The 16,677-nt window shown below is 34.4% G+C and overlaps 1 protein-coding gene across 5 annotated transcripts in view; it reads right to left on the bottom strand.

The window, feature by feature from the left end:
• SHOC2 (SHOC2 leucine rich repeat scaffold protein) overlaps window positions 1-16,677 on the bottom strand; it is a 109,553-nt gene that overhangs the window by 11,231 nt on the left and 81,645 nt on the right. For all 5 annotated transcript variants that reach the window (XM_073019326.1, XM_073019328.1, XM_073019327.1 and 2 more), the window contains 2 exons: window positions 15,938-16,075; window positions 1,573-1,703 (listed from right to left, as the gene is read on the bottom strand). In XM_073019326.1, the coding sequence (XP_072875427.1) occupies window positions 1,573-1,703; window positions 15,938-16,075 (269 nt within the window). The remainder of the gene's footprint in view (window positions 1-1,572; window positions 1,704-15,937; window positions 16,076-16,677) is intronic.

Genomic DNA, 16,677 nt, shown 5'->3' with positions numbered 1-16,677 from the left:
TACCCAGTAATTATTAGTTTCACTTCACTGACAATAAGACTGGATACGTATTAATTTAAATTTTTTCACTTATTTTTTTTTTTTGAGACAAAGTCTCCCTCTGTTGCCCAGGCTGGAGTGCAGTGGCGTGACCTCAGCTCACTGCAATCTCTGCCTCCTGGGTTCAAGTCATTCTCCTACCTCAGCCTTCTGAGTAGCTGGGATTACAGGTACCCGCCACCTCACCCAGTTAATTTTTTGTATTTTTAATGGAGACAGGGTTTTGCCAAGTTGGCCAGGCTGGTCTTGAGCTCCTAACCTCAAGTGATCCACCTGCCTCGGCCTCCCAAAGTGCTGGGATTACAAGTATTAGCTACAGTGCCTGGCCTTAAAGAATCTTTGTTCTTAATTCGATTACACACACACACTCAGAAAAACTACCAAGTCAAAACATAGTAGCAGCACTTACGTAAGACATTTTTTGTTACAAAAAAAAAAGACTTTGCAAAGCTCAATCAATCAGTAAGTCCACAATTCTTCTGTTACATTACTACAGTAAGATATGCTTGAACAACTATAAGCAAACATCCATTGTTGACACGCTAAAATAGGTAGGAAAATAAGGAAAGTCAATAGTAAAAGACTAATAATAATATTGATAAAGACAACTTTAAAAGAGTATTATATTGGCTGGCCACAGTGGCTTAAGCCTGTAATCTCCGCACTTTGGGAGGCCGAGGCAGGTAGACCACTTGAGGTCAAGAGCTCGAGATCAGCCTGGCCAACATGGTGAAACCCCCATCTCTACTAAAAATACAAAATTAGCCTGGTGTGGTAGTGCCTTTTATCCCAATTACTTGGGAGGCTGAGGCAGGAGAATCACTTGAACCTGGGAGGCAGAAGTTGCAGCTGAGCCGAGACCGCGCCATTGCACTCCAGCCTGGGCAACGGGAGCTAAACTCTGCCTCAAAAAAAAAAAAAAAAAAAAAAAAGTATTATATCTTACCTAATTAATCCCTAAGCAAAGTAAGTGAAAATACTTTTCTAATAGAATCAACAAAACCTAAAAATGTGTTTTAAAAAAATATTCTGGCAATTCTTTTATACTAAATAGGTCTTAATATTATTGCATAAACAAGGTAATAATTTGAGTCACAGGAGAATTGCTGCTAATATTAATTTTGATGATAGATAGTGCATTCTGTATCACTTATCATCTTTCTTTTTATAACTGAACTGGATAGGGTAGTTGAATTTTAAAACCAGCCATATAGCTTTTCCTTAATACCTTTACTGTCAGTTCCCAAAATGAAATGAGATTTACATGGTGCTAAAGTAGAATACAGCACACTTAGTTTTCTCCTAGTTTTTCCCTTTTTCTTTGCATTAAAAAAAATAAAAACTTAATAGGTTCATATACCCATTCTTTCTTGTTTGGAGTTACTTTAGCAGTGGTGGTACATCCACAGCATACTCATTATTTAAACAATCTCAATGACCAAATTATTTACCCTACTATGAAGATTTATTAGCTTTCCTTGAATTATCTTGCAGACTCACTTCAGATCTTGTTTTCTCTAATCCACTTCTTACCTCTGGTAAAGTAGAAATGTTATTGTTCTCTAAATTTAATTCTTCAAGTGCACTGCATTTTGATAATGATCTGGGTATTGCTGACAGTCTGTTATATCTCAGACCAAGACGACTTAAACTGGACAGGTTTCCTGTAAACACACACAAAAAAAGAAATTTATTTTTTACAAAATCTGATGAGCCTCTCACTGTCACAGGCTATCTACTAACTATTTAAAAATTCAAGTACTATTTCAGCAAGATCCTTAACTTCTAGCACAAGGAACCCACACTACACTATCGATTAGGATAAAACTGAAATCACTTTTATGCTCACTTGTCTCGGAGAAATAAGGAAATATACAGCTATAAGTTAGTTTTTAAATGAACAATTAGATAAAGTATTGGCATACTTTAACAAGTTAATCTTTAGATAAGGCCTAATTTAACTGCATCAAAGCTGTGTATATTTTAAACTTACAATAATTATTCCATTTGTTCTATGTTATGATGATCCAATTTAGAACAAGTAGTTATATGTAAGTATGTACACGTAATTTTGGAGAAGAAATTTCCAAATTTCTAAAATAGTATTGTTTAAAACATAAATTATTTACTGAGATCAGAAAGCTTCAATACTGAAAAGTTGGCCTGATGCTAAAAAATTTCTCAACCCCCTCCCCAAAACTTACAAACTGAAGTGAAAGTTATAGTCTCTTTTATCTAAGCATATCCAGCTTGAGCACAAAATAGCCATTATTGAATTTTTAAAAAGCAGAGCATTTTCTTTTCTTTTCTTTTTTGAGACTGAGTCTTACTCTATTGCCCAGGCTGGAGTACAGTGGTGTAATCTCAGCTCACTGCAACCTCCACCTCTTGGGTTCAAGCGATTCTCCTGCCTCAGCCTCTCAAGTAGCTGGGATTACAGGCGCCCACCACCACACCCAGCTAATTTTTGTATTTTTAGTATAGACGGGGTTTCACCATGCTGGCCTTGAACTCCTGACCTTAAGTGATCTGCTGCCTGGAACTCCCAAAGTGCTGGGATTACAGGCGTGAGCCACTGCGCCCAGCTGAGCATTTTATTTTCTAGGTATTTTCTATTTTTCTTGCCAAGACTACATGGCCAGCTATATATAATGAATGATGAATATAATGATTTCTGTTATCATAAATGGTTCAATTCAAATTCAATTCTGCAAACAATATACATTAAAAATAAGTTAATTTTGATACAAAAAAAAGCTAACAAGACAAGAATTTAGTCCAACATGCTATTTTGCTGTGGCTGATTAATTTCTTTTTTCACTTCAAATCACAACTGTTGCTATGAGATACTTGGATGGGCCAGGTTAAAATGCCAAATGTAGGCTTTACTTTTAAATTAAACAGTTATTTCCAGTGTTAGAAATTACAGAAGTGGATGCCTGTGTCAACACTTAACTTCTTGGAGATAAGTATTTTGAGGCCTTTCAGCCTTCGTAACCTCTTGATGTCCATTTCTTTCCTTTTGCTTTAATCATTGTTCAAAAAGCTGTCGTATGATCAACTTTCTTAGATGCAATATTACTACAATACTTACAGAAAACATACATTAGTCTATAGCATAAGTTAAGCCTTGACACCTTAAGAGGGCACTCATTATGCCTCATGATCCTTATCTGGTCATCAATCATCTGCATCTTTCCTTCTTGTGGAAAGTATCAAGCGAGTGAAGTTACACATAATGAATAACTGGAGCTAATTTTTAGCCTTTACATTTTCAAGATAAGAATCAGTCACTGATAATAAAAAAATACTCCTAATTCTATGCCATAAGTTGTCAACTATAATGCAGAAAAATGTAACAACCACTTCAATTCTTCCAATTAGAACTATTCCATAGGTATGCTATATTCATTTATTAACACATCACTTTTGTACAATAGTGTTTGGAAACTGGGCCAAGAGTTTACTAGGTCTATCTAATTAAGTGAGATTCCAACCGGCATAAAGTTGAATACAAAAGCAACAATAAAAAACCACCACTTAGCAAAGACAAGTTAATTTAGTCTTTAAAATGCTTTGTAAATTAACTAAGAATGCTTCACTTAGTGACTTCGTCAGAAGCATCTTTCTGATGACACTCTGGTGAGACGTGTCAATTCTGCAGGAGAAAAAAAAATTGACTTTCCAAAGCCTCAGAAAATTCAGTGGTTAGAAATATGAACGAGAATATTCACTACTGCTATCACTGCGTTAGGCCAGGCGTGGTGGTTCACACCTGTAATCCCAGCACTTTCGGAGGTCAAGGCAAGCGGATCACTTGAGGTCAGGAGTTCAAGACCAGCCTGGTCAACATGGTGAAACCCCGTCTCTACTAAAAATACAAAATTATCCGGGCATGGTGGTGCACGCCTGTAGTCCCAGCTACTTGGGAGGCTCAGGAAGGAGAATGGCTTGAACCCGGGAGGAGGAGGTTGCCATTAGCTGAGATTGCGCCATTGCACTCCAGCCTGGGCGACACAGCAAGACTCCATCTCATTTAAAAAAAAAACAAAACAATAAAAACAATAAAAATGTTACTTAAAAGCTGGGTTGGCAGAAAATAATTTGCTTTATGACAAAATATGTTAATTAAGTCATATAATGGCAAAAATAGGGACAATCTAAATATTCAACAATAGAAGAATAATTATTTAAATTGGAAGCATCACAATGTAATAGAAAAACCAAAGTATTTTATATTATTTATATGTCCATGGGCAAGTTATTTAACCTCTCTGTGTCAGTTCCTTATCCATAAAGTGGAAATAATGCCACACACCTAACAGGGTAGCTCTAGGGGTTAGATATAACATGCCTAAGATACTTAGCACCATGACTAATAGATACATAATAGATGTTCAAATATATAATTTTATTCTATAGTATGTCTATATTCTGCAATATTTTGTACATGTTAAAGTTGTTATAAAAAGTTTTAAGATGTGAAAGACTTTAGGTATGATGTTAAGTTGGGGGAAAAAAGCATGATAAAATTGTGTATTTTGTATAATTTCAACAACGTAAGAAACAGGCACGCAAAAAAAGGGAAAGAAAATGTATCAAAACTAACTGTTGTCTCTGCATGGCAGAATTATGGAAGAACAATTAAAAATTTGTTTCATTTTGTCTGCATTTTTCCTAATTTTCTATATTTTAAAATTTAAAAACATTTTGATAAGAACAGATCTATAATTCTAAAGTCATCCTAATTTTTTTAAAAATTGTGACATCCTTCCATCATCCTTTTCCTTTTGGATGAATATTTTACATTACAGAGATATTTTATATAATGTGACCAATTTGCATTATATGCCTGTACATGTTTTTAATACTATATTAGACAATATATTGCAGGTTATTTCACTTAATTCTGGTTTCTAAGTCAATTTGTTTTAAAGTTCAAAATGTGCTATCTTAACAATGCAAAGACCAAGGGGGAAAATGCCAATAAACAGTATATATCATTTGCCAAATAAAGAACAAAATAAAAATGCTCAAAATTCATTTTAGAATTCCTAGTTTCCTGATATTTAACTCACTTAACTCTATGCTCTGTGATAAAGCTCTACCCACCTCTTGACAAGTGCACAGGCGCACCCACGGCACTGTGCCAACACCTCTATCGTCATGATTACACCATATTATAAATGTTTATTTCATGTCTGTGTCCATTTTTAGACTTAGTGAGCTATCCACTGTCAGAACCCTAGTGCAGAGCCAGACACTGGTAATATGTATTTGCTGTTTACTGAGAGTTTATTATAATAAAGCAAAAATTGAGAAACATTAAAAGGGTAGGTTGTATTCTATAAAACTGTGTTTATAGAAAGGGAATAAGTATATATTTATCTAGTTAAAAATGTTTTCTAATATCAGTTTTATCCCTTCTAAGTCAGTCACAAAATTCTATTTGTATTCTCAAAATATATTTCTCATGTTTGTCCCTTCTCCAATCCCACCCTCATCATTTTTTTTATTTTTAAGAGACAAGAGTCTGACTCTGTCGACCATGGTGGAGTGCAGTGGCACAATCATGGCTCGCTGCAGCCTCAAACTCCCCGGTCTAAGGTGATCCTCCTACTTTAGCCTCTGGAGCAGCAGGGACTACAGGCACATGCCACCACACCCAGCTAATTTTTGTATTTTTGTAGAGATAGAGTTTCGCCATGTTGCCCAGGCTGGTCTCAATCTCTGTGCTAAAGTGATCCATTCACCTCAGTCTCCCAAAATGCTGGGATTACAGGCGTGAGCCACTGCACCTGGCCAAAAACATTTATACTAAAAACAACCTATTTCCTATTGTATCAAATGTAAACACTCTTTGCTAGCTTCTAGGGGTCCCCATGATATACCTCCACCCATCAATCAAGCTACTTATTTAACTGCTGTAAAACTGCACATTGCCACACAAGACATAGTCTCTTCTCTCAAGAGGCTTCCAGTACAGTGGTTTATTTTCACAAATAACTATAATACTTAGTAGACTACGATAATACCCTAAAAGAAGTATGAACAAAATCTTTGAATGTTTAGAGACGGGGGAGACAATTTCCAACATAAAGGATCAAAGCTGGCTTTATAAAGAAAGTGAAAAAGTTAATCTTAGAAAGAAGGAACATCTCTGTCTCTAGGAACAGGAGAGAATGAACAAAAGATGAGCAAAGGGAGAAAATAAATGTAGAAGAAAGAAGTTTGGGCCCTTTACATGGTAAGGGTCATCTTCTCCATAAAGTGAACACATAAGCTAAATTGTGAGAAAAAAAAAAAATGAGTATGGTGGTTTTAAGTTTTAGATAGCCATCCTGTGACATTTGATAAAAAGAAATGAAAAAGATACCTAGGAAGCAGCAGTAAGAGCCATCTGAGGGTAATCAGCAGGGACTTTACCGTAACATTTGTGAAATAACTTGTCACAGTCACCAGCTAGTTGGTGAATCCAACTTGGCTCCCTATCAACAAATCTTCCTTCAAGATCTTCACTGACTTTGCTCCACTTAGCTTGTTTCCTTGACACAGAACCATGCTGTGCTCATTCTCACCTCCATGCTGTTTGACTGTCCTCACCGTTGTGTTCAGACTGCATTTTTCTTCCATACTGAGTCCAATGCATTTGTTCATTAAGTCATTCTTAGCCATTTTTATCAAGATCTTACTGACCTCCTCGTAAACTGAATATACCAGCACACTGTTTTCACCGTAAGTTGGCAATTAATTATATTTGGTCTTATGTTAACTGTTTCATGGATCAGTTATCTCCCTCACCAGACTGAAATCCCAGTAAGTGAGGAGCTTTGTGATATTTCTCTCCACAGAATTTGTTTCAGTGCTAAGCATACAATAGGCATTAATTCATACTTTCTTAATAATTACAAAAACTAAAACATTTCATTATTTGTCCTCCTTTCCATTAGGAACAAGACACAAAAAATTATATGAAAGGCCCATAAAAATCTATTTTCTTCAACTCATTCTTATTTTATAAAATAGAATGTCTATGAAATATAGACTTTATTGGACATAATTGAAAAACATATATTCTCATCTGGTCTATCTGAATATAAATTAATTATTCTACAAATATTTGCAGGAATTTTTCTGAGATATCCAACATCTGAGCAGTCCATACTTAGATATCAGTCGGGAAGGAACTACTAACAATTCCAACTTTCTGCATTCCTCCCACCCCACCACATCACTTTTAGTTATAAAATACGTAAATGTATCTTCCTATTTTCCTTAGATAACCATGGTTTATAGTCTGTTACATACCTATTGAGCCTGTCTCTAAGCACTTATTTATACATATAATACAGGGATTTCTTATGTTTATGTGTTTGCTTTCATATAAATGAGATCATTCTATTTGCTTCTCCCCTCTCCCATATAACAGGTGACAGAAATATTTTTATGCTGAGTAAACACAGATATACCTCATTCTATTTAACCATTGTAAAGTGTTTCATGGTATGTGTGCCATTATCTCTCCAATCATTGCTCAACTGATGGCATTTAATTTTTTAAAAAAGAATTATGCAATAAATACCCTTAGACATATATCTTTGTGTACATGTGAAAATATTTCTTATGTGTCAGAGGATATAGATGTTTAAAATTTTAATAACAAAAGGTTACATCATTTTTACTTCTACCAACAGTGAAGAATAGCCCCATTTACTCGCATCTTTGTAAAATGAGGAGGGATGGTATCAACATTTTATCCCTTGCCTATTCCATTCCTATGGCCACCACTATAGCAAGGTCAGCAGAAGTGAAAATTTTCCTGCGAGTAGTGATCATGTCTGATTGTAAAGAACTTCAAAATCTTCCTATAAAATTTTAATTTCCTGTATGCTGCTGCAGATAAAAAGAGGCAGCTAACCTTTAAAAATAAAATGGAAGTAAACAAGACTATCCCTTTTTCTCCTTTACATCACTGCTTTCCCTATGGAAGAAAGTTGTTCCATTGTAACAAAATGGCTGACTCGTTCACCAAGGGGTCTTTGAAGTCTGCCATAAGAGGGGAGAATTTATTAACAGAGGAAAGTCTCCATGATCTTAATCCATCAACTGACATGCCCCATTCAATAACCCTTTACAGTATCATAGTAGAGGAATACAATAAACATGTTTTTTATTCTCACTGAAAACTAAAAAACTTTCTCTGGTAACAAAGATTAGTAAGGGAACCAAATTCTAAATGTTTGTCAACTCAAATCCTAGTAAATAGAACCAGATTCTTGAAACTTCTCATCCAAAACCAAATAACTCTTAAGTTTCTCACTTTTAAAACCAGAGTAGGTTCCTAGAATTTAAAAATTACAAAATATAAATAATGTAGCTAAATTGCTACATGACAATATCTAGTACCAAAACCAGTGGTAATTTAAATTAAGAGGTACCTCCACCTTTGTTGGATCTAAATTTTTTGCTTTTTGGTGGGGCAGAAGGGGTTGAATTTCTAACACTGTAATCCATGAGAATAGGCTATTCTGATGAAGAAATTTCACATTTGCAAAGGCCTTATCACTTGAGACTGCTGGCATATTCAAAGAGTCATCCACATTTTGCCAGAGTCCATTACTCTCAGCTAAATAAAAGAGGTTAAGAAAATTAAGGATGAAATATCAAAACTCTTTTATGCCAGAAGAAAACATCAGAAGTCTGGCTTTTATTGTGATTCACCCTCTGCAGTGGTTTCAACTCTAACCTCTCTCAATGAGTGGTTTTAACCACAAACTAAACTGCAACCTAGAAATCAACACATGCTTGCTGTAATGTTGAGCCATCTTGACTAAGAAATAAAATCACTGTTGCTGAGCTTCTGTATATAAACGTAGGCTGATCAGTGCCAATCACTGGCATTTAGCTTTCAAGTGCTTAACTTTGTCTATAAATTGTTCTGTGCTCCACTTTGACAGCTTGCTTTCTCTTATGCTGTCAGATTTTTAAAATATGGTGAAATCAAATGGCTATGAATTAAAATTAGATTCTTTCAATTTCAGCAAATACAACCAGCAGCTTTAGGTTAATTTAGTATAACTTTTGAGTAAGACTAATTTAAATGATCATAATCTTATTTTAACAAAGTAGCAAAAAAGTAGTAGGAAAGACTCAGGGTTCGAAGGATGAAATGTCAAAGGTACAATTATTTTTTCAGAAACATTAAACTAAAAGCAAACTGAAAAGTAAGCAACACAGAAATTCCTGAATGTTAAAAACCCAAAGAACACCACTATTAAAAAGAAAACTAGTAAAGTTGTTATACATACACTGCACTGTAATTACCTAAAACCCAATTACTAAAATGACTAAAATGCTACTTGTTGGTATAACCATAATTACTGTAACATTTCTTCAGAGCCCAGTGCAACAAAAAGGCCTCTGTGAATTGTTCTGTGCTCCAGCCTTGAAGGCAAGGTTTTGTGGCATAGTTCTCTCCTAATATCATTTTGAGAAGAAATAGAAAGTAAAATATTTTTTCCTACTTCAGATTGTTTCCTCCCTGGATTACATAAAACTACCAGAGGTACCAGAAGGCTTTAAAAAACATCAGGTTCATACTTTAAAACAAAGTAACTGTTGGAATGAAGCTTAATATTTTCTTCTGTTCATAGCTAATTTCTGAATGAGAAAATATTCATATAAAAATACATTTTTTAATTCAAGAAGGCAGACTAACAGTTAAATCAGAGAAACTATAAATATGTATTTAAGCACTCTCTTACTTAACTGCAACTTGGTAAACCCCAACCCATTTCCTTCTGTCTCTTCCTCACAGCCTATGAGCTGTCAGCAACACTAGCTGCTCAGCCTGGAAGTAAATGGCAGCAATTATCACAGGGGAGTGATAGTTACTCCAGGAATGTTCATGTTAAATAAAGAAAAAAGTAAAAACATTCTGGTCTACTTATAAGAAAAAAGAAAAGAAGGAAAAGGCAAGTAAATACAGTGATTTCTGGAAAGTAACTGTAAGATGATACAAGATTTTATTTTCAGTTATGAATTTAGGGCAAGATTCTTTAGTCCAGAGAAAAGAGCGTGGGGAGCTGCTTCCAGACTAGCATCAACTCTGTAGAATAGGTGTCGGGCTTTCTGTTTTTCATTTTAAGTTATACTTTCCCAGAACTAGAGTAGGATTTAAAAAAGGAAAAGTATCAGGAGAACCATAATTCAATTAAGTTTCCACTATTTAGGGTAAATTGTTCTTCTTCAATAAATGAGAGTGAAAATCTCAAAGGTCAATTAAAACTTGAAATTTGTAAGAGACCAAGACCCAAAGGTCAAACCTCTATCTTCTGCTACATAATCAAAATACTAGGACTGGAAAGGATGGAGAAAGACAGAGTAATTATTTTAATAAACATGGTAATTGATAAATGACTACAATGTCATAAAAAGTTTCAATAAATATTACCAATTTACCTTGCCATTTACTCAGAGTAACAGCTGTACTATACTTCCCGACAACAATCAAAGCTATATAAAAGTAAATGCAATGTTATTTAAAATTTTCTTGTTAATGTTTCAGTTCTCATTGATTTCCAATTTGTAATACTGTCATCTGACCCTATAGAATAAGCTAGAGGTGAGGCATATGTGTTATTCTGAGATAACATCTAAACTACAAGAGATTAATACTAAAATCAAATGTTTTTGTATTAGTAAACACACTTAAAACACAGAAGAATCACCTCTAATAGGACACTAATCCTACTTACTAGAAGACTGTATCATATATCACCACCTATGCTTTCTCTGTTTGCCAGGATTATTCATTTCAGTACTTTAATCGCATGCACCTTTGACTATTATTTAACAAGACTGAGATACAGACACACATAAAAATATTAAATAATAAAATATTGTTAGACTATTTGAGACAGAGAAGAAGGTCGAATGAAAATCATGCTTTATATATCTGATCAGTTGAAGGAGTAGGCAAAGTTATACAGATATTTAAGAGAAAAGAGTTCTAAACAGAGAGATGGGAAGTACAAAGATCTCAAGGCTAGAATTTACCTGATATGTTCAAGAAACAATAAAATGTCTAGCATGTGTAATATCCTAAGATATACACACTGACTAAACATCAATGAGAAGGATAAGAAAATCACTTTATAACATTTCAAGTTATCTTAAATTTTAGTTCTCCTGTCTGATTTGCAGTAGAGTAAAGCAACATTTTGTTTTTCTAAGACTAAGAATTTGGATTTTATAAAAAGTCATTTTTTGAAAGTGCTTTTAGGTGACGTTTCACTGAAAGTGATTATGATGAGATTATGCATTATTCTTTCTTTTCTTCTTTACCATTCCAATTAGTTGGTTGTTCATACTAACCAAACTTACAGATACATATTTCAATGTAAAAACATACAACACAAACTAAATATGTCACTGTGTGACATATTTACTACACTGAACACTATACTGAATATACGCTGAATATATATGGCCAACAGAGAAAGCATATATACACTGAATATATACTGAATATGCTGAAGAACACTGTACTGAAATAAAACTTAAACCTGTATGTTGAATTGGCCCAGAGTATACTAGGAAAATGTGATCCTGAAAAATAAACAGTGAGAAATAAAATATAGTTCTTATATTTCAGAAATCTAGAAATAATACTTTGGCTGGCCAAGCAAAATGACTAAGTCACTTATCACGGGGGAAAAAAAAAAAAAACCCCGGACTGGCCTCATCTTTGTACATTCAATTCCAGAAGAAGGTAGAACTATCTGTTAGTTCTACTGAGATCCTCAAGGAAAGGAAGTTTGACCCAATTATTTATATCCATCTAAACTGTTCCTGAATTATAAAAGCTACACACATACAAGAACTATAGGAGAATACTGTTCCCATGAACCATTTTTGAGAAAATGACTACCAACCAGACTGACTTCAGCCAACCAAGAAATGACTGAGGCAACTATGGCAACAGGACTGCTGATGAACATTAAGACTAAAACAAAAATGGGAATTAGTATAACAAGGTATGTGTTACTTATGCTGACAATGCAATTAACAAAATTAAGAAGAAAAAGAGACCCCTCCAGAAAGGGCAGAAAGTGGAATAAACTCATTGATTGCCTCATCTGTACCATAATTGATATTTATGGATCACTCCACCCAACAAAAGTAGAATACATATTAAACTGCACATGGAATACTTTTACTATGATGAAAGAATTCAAGTCCTATCAGGAATGTTTTTGACCACAATGGAGGTAAACTAGAAGTCAAAGTCTAAGGTTTTTGCCTTTAAAAATAATAGCAAAAACCGCGATTACTTTTTTACCAACCTAATAAATAAGCCATAGATCACAGAAGAAACAAAAAGGTAAATTAGAAAATACTTCTAAAAGGAAAATACAATATATCAGAATTTGTGGGAAGCTGCTGAAGCAGTACTGAAGGGGAAATTTATAGTGCTAACTGTCTTTATGAGAATAATAGAAAGGTCTCAAATTAATGACCTCAAGCTGCCACCATAAGAGACTAGAAAAAGAGCAAATAAAACTCAAAGTAAGCTGGTGAAAAGAAATAATAAAGTTCAAAATGGAAATCAATGAAATAAAAACCAGAGAAACAATAGGGAAAATCAATAAAACTAAGAGAGGATCAATAACATTGATATACTTCTAGCCAGAATGATTAAGAGAAAGCACAAGTTCCTGATATCAGGAATTAGAGAGGTGGCATTACTACAGATTCTACAGATATTAAAATAACATTAAGAATGTTATGAACAACTTAAAGCTTTTAAATGTGATAACTGAAATAAAATAAATATATTCCTTGAAAGACCCATTATGACCAAGTTTGCTGAAGAAGAAAGTAATAACTGAACAACTTAAAGCTTTTAAATGTGATAACTGAAATAAAATAAATATATTCCTTGAAAGACCCATATGACCAAGTTTGCTGAAGAAGAAAGTAATAACCTGAATAGCCCTATACCTATTAAAGTAATTGAAATTGCTTTAAAAAAAATTCCTATAAAGAAAAGTCCTGTCCTGGATGGCTTCACTGGTGAATTTTATCAAATATTAAAGGAAGAAATAATGCAATTTCATACCAACTATTCCAAAAATTGAACGTATGTAGCCAGCATTACCCTGAAACCAAAAACTAGGTAAAGATAGGTTGTATAATATTACATGTGAATTTATTGTTTATTCAAAACAAATACATCTAATATTTAGAACTTCTACCAGAATGTAACTTCTTGTTTTTGTTTTTGTTTTTTTGAGACGGAGTCTCGCTCTGTCGCCCAGGCTGGAGTGCAGTGGCGCAATCTCGGCTCACTGCAAGCTCCGCCCCCCGGGTTCACGCCATTCTCCTGCCTCAGCCTCCCGAGTAGCTGGGACTACAGGCGCCCGCCACTGCGCCCGGCTAATTTTTTCTATTTTTAGTAGAGACGGGGTTTCACCATGGTCTCGATCTCCTGACCTTGTGATCGGCCCGCCTCGGCCTCCCAAAGTGCTGGGATTACAGGCGTGAGCCACCGCGCCCGGCGAATGTAACTTCTTAATTTATTTCTTCTTGGTAAGCAATTTTGGTCTTATTATCTGGGTTTTTATCAAGTTCAGGGAAACATTATAAAATTAGATTTTATAACTGTATCACCACTATTTGGCCTTCTGGAACATCTAGTCCTATCTGCCATGACTTTGTAACTTTTTCACTTCTTTTCTACACACTTCTTTTTGATCTAGATTCTAGGGGACTTTTACTTTATCCTAGAGACTGGTCTCTGGTTGTGTTCATTTGGTTATATGGAATTTTCCATTAAATTTGATTTGGCAAACATATCTCTAAGAGTTGTATTTTATTCTTTGTTTCCTTTTTGCATCAGCCTGATCATATTTTAAACATGCAGTTTAAATATCCTTTCTATGTTCTTTTTCTCCTAGGATCACTTCTCCTTGTTCATCTTGGCCATTTTAATAGATTTTAAAGAGAAAAAAAGCATGAAATAATTGTGCTTGGTCCTTATTATCTTGAACCAGAAATCTGATTCTCTTATTTATACAGGACATTCGATAGAATATTAATTTTGGATATTAATAGAATAATTCAGTATGTGTTGCAGACAATCTTGCCTTTCAGAGGGACATCTAAACCATAAACCAGTTAACTAGAATACGTAATCTCTTTCCAATACAAATAGTAACGATAGTGTCATGGGCCAAAAATCAGGGAAACATAGATTCTAATGGCTACTTATTACATCCATGTTTCAGCTTGCTTTTCTGTAAATAATTGTCCTGTATAACCTAAGACAGTCTACGCAACCCTGCTAAGAAATTCCCTAAAACTGCTTTGTTTTAAGTAATGGTAGGTAATTCAAATAAATTCTCCCAATAAAAAAATAAATAAATAAAAACATCTTCCAAAACCAAAATCAGAGAGTTAACAACATAATGACTAAGCGCCAGACCAGAAACAAGCTGGGAACCCAGATACAAGCAAAACAATGGAGGTAATTCTGTCCTAAGAGCACATCCCTAACTGGAAGACGCAGCATTTTTTCAGCAAGAGTCAAAATCTAGGGTCTGCCAAGGGTGAGGACTCTTAGTCATCAACCTCACGTGGGACCCTCTAAAGTTGCACCCTACCAGTAAGGGTGAACTGGAAATAAAACAGCCAACCAGTTAGCCTGAAAACCTTTTAATCACTTGGGGGACCAAAAATATCTCAAGCCTTGAACACAAATGGATTAAAGTGATCCCCTCTCTACTAGGTACCCAACAGAGGCAGACAAAAACTCTTCTGGAGAAAGGTAACATCATCACAGGCCTCAAATGATTTAGTAATCACGCCTCTGAAATATTCATGACTGGACCAAGCGTGGTGGCTAAGGCCTGTAATCCCAGCACTTTGGGAGGCAGAAGTGGGCAGATCACCTGAGGTCAGGAGTTCAAGACCAGCCTGGCCAACATAGTGAAACCTCATCTCAATTAAAAATAGAAAAAAATTAGCCAGGTGTAGTGGTGGGTGCCTGTAGTCCCAGCTACTCAGGAGGCTGAGGCAGGAGAATCGCTTAAACCCAGGAGGCAGAGGCTGCAGTGAGCCAAGATCGCACCACTGCACTCCAGCCTGAGCGGCAGAATGAAACTTGTCTCAAAAAAAATAAAAATGAAAAAAGTAAAATACTAAATATTCATGACTGAAATTATGTAAATTAAGTAGAGATGTAATTTTTCTAAATAAACATTATAGTATCCTCATACCACATTAATAACTAAAAAGGCATCAGAATTTTTAAAATTCCCTTTACTGGTATAAATTTATGGGCAATCGGAAAAATAAACAAGACTACATAAACACAGAACATATCACAGCTCAATTCAATTTTTTTGCAATTTGGCTAAGTCTCTAAAACATATTTTGAACTTCAAGTGATCTCCTCGCTTATCCCCTTAGTATTACAGATAAACAAACTTTAAAGTATACTGGCCGTGTTTAAAAAACTAAACAACAATGGTTTTATTTTTCAGTATGGAATACTTGAGCGAAGAAAGGACCAGTATAACAACATGCAACTCAGAAATAAGCAGAAATAGAAAAAGCCACCCATTTTGCAATTTAAACTATGACAGAATATATATACATGTAACTCAATATTCTTTCTCTTTTATAATCCCATCAGGTTCATGTTCTAAAACCTATTTTCTTTGTCAAGAAAAGGAAATGAAAAGTGATTTTAAAATATTATCATAAAAGTTTTACAACTTTGGTAATTGTGAATTTTAATCCTGAATTTTCATTACCAAATGGACCAAAAATAGTCCTGTTAATATCCAGTTAGCTATTAACAGCTATCAATATCTTCTTTCTCCTCTCATACCTATAGTATCTGGGAGATCTAGCAGTTCATTGTGCTGCAAGTCAAGGTTGGTTATCTGTGTACAGTTTCCAATCTCCTTTGGAAGGTGTTCAAGTTGATTGTGAGCTACATCCAGCGTAATGAGGTTACATAATTCACCTGTAAATTGACCAACATAAAAATTCAATAAGCATTATTTAAAAACATCCTAGATAATACTTGTAAACAAGAAAATAAATTTTATAATTTCTGAAAACAACTGGAAACAAAACCACATTAGATAGGCAACTTTTATTTTAAAATTTTAAATCATTTAGTGAACATACTTGCATTGCACGAAAATGAAAATTTCCTTTTTCTGTATCACAATTGCATTTTCTTTCTCAAAAAACTAAGTCAACCACAAATCTGAAACCATTACTTCAAGATGACATCTGATAAAATGTTGTTTGTGAATGATTACTCTTCCAACCTCTTTAAGTAACCAATTCAGTCACAAATATTTACATATATTCCAAAATTTGAAGTACTGATTTTGTTAACCAAATTCAGCATAAATAATATCAGATACACCTTGAGTTCAGTTTGAGGGTCATAATCTACCTCAAGATATGGAAATAAATGGAAATGGAAAAGTAATTTTAAAATAATTATCTTAAAAGTTTTACAACTTTGGTAATTGTGATTTTTAATCTTGAATTTTCATTAACAAAATGGATCAAGATAGTCTTCTTAATATCCAGTTAGCTATTAATAGCTAT

Source organism: Chlorocebus sabaeus, chromosome 9, assembly GCF_047675955.1.
Source record: "Chlorocebus sabaeus isolate Y175 chromosome 9, mChlSab1.0.hap1, whole genome shotgun sequence".
Lineage (NCBI taxonomy): Eukaryota > Metazoa > Chordata > Mammalia > Primates > Cercopithecidae > Chlorocebus > Chlorocebus sabaeus.
Note: the sequence above shows the minus strand (reverse complement) of the source record. Positions and strands in the feature narration are given on the sequence as shown.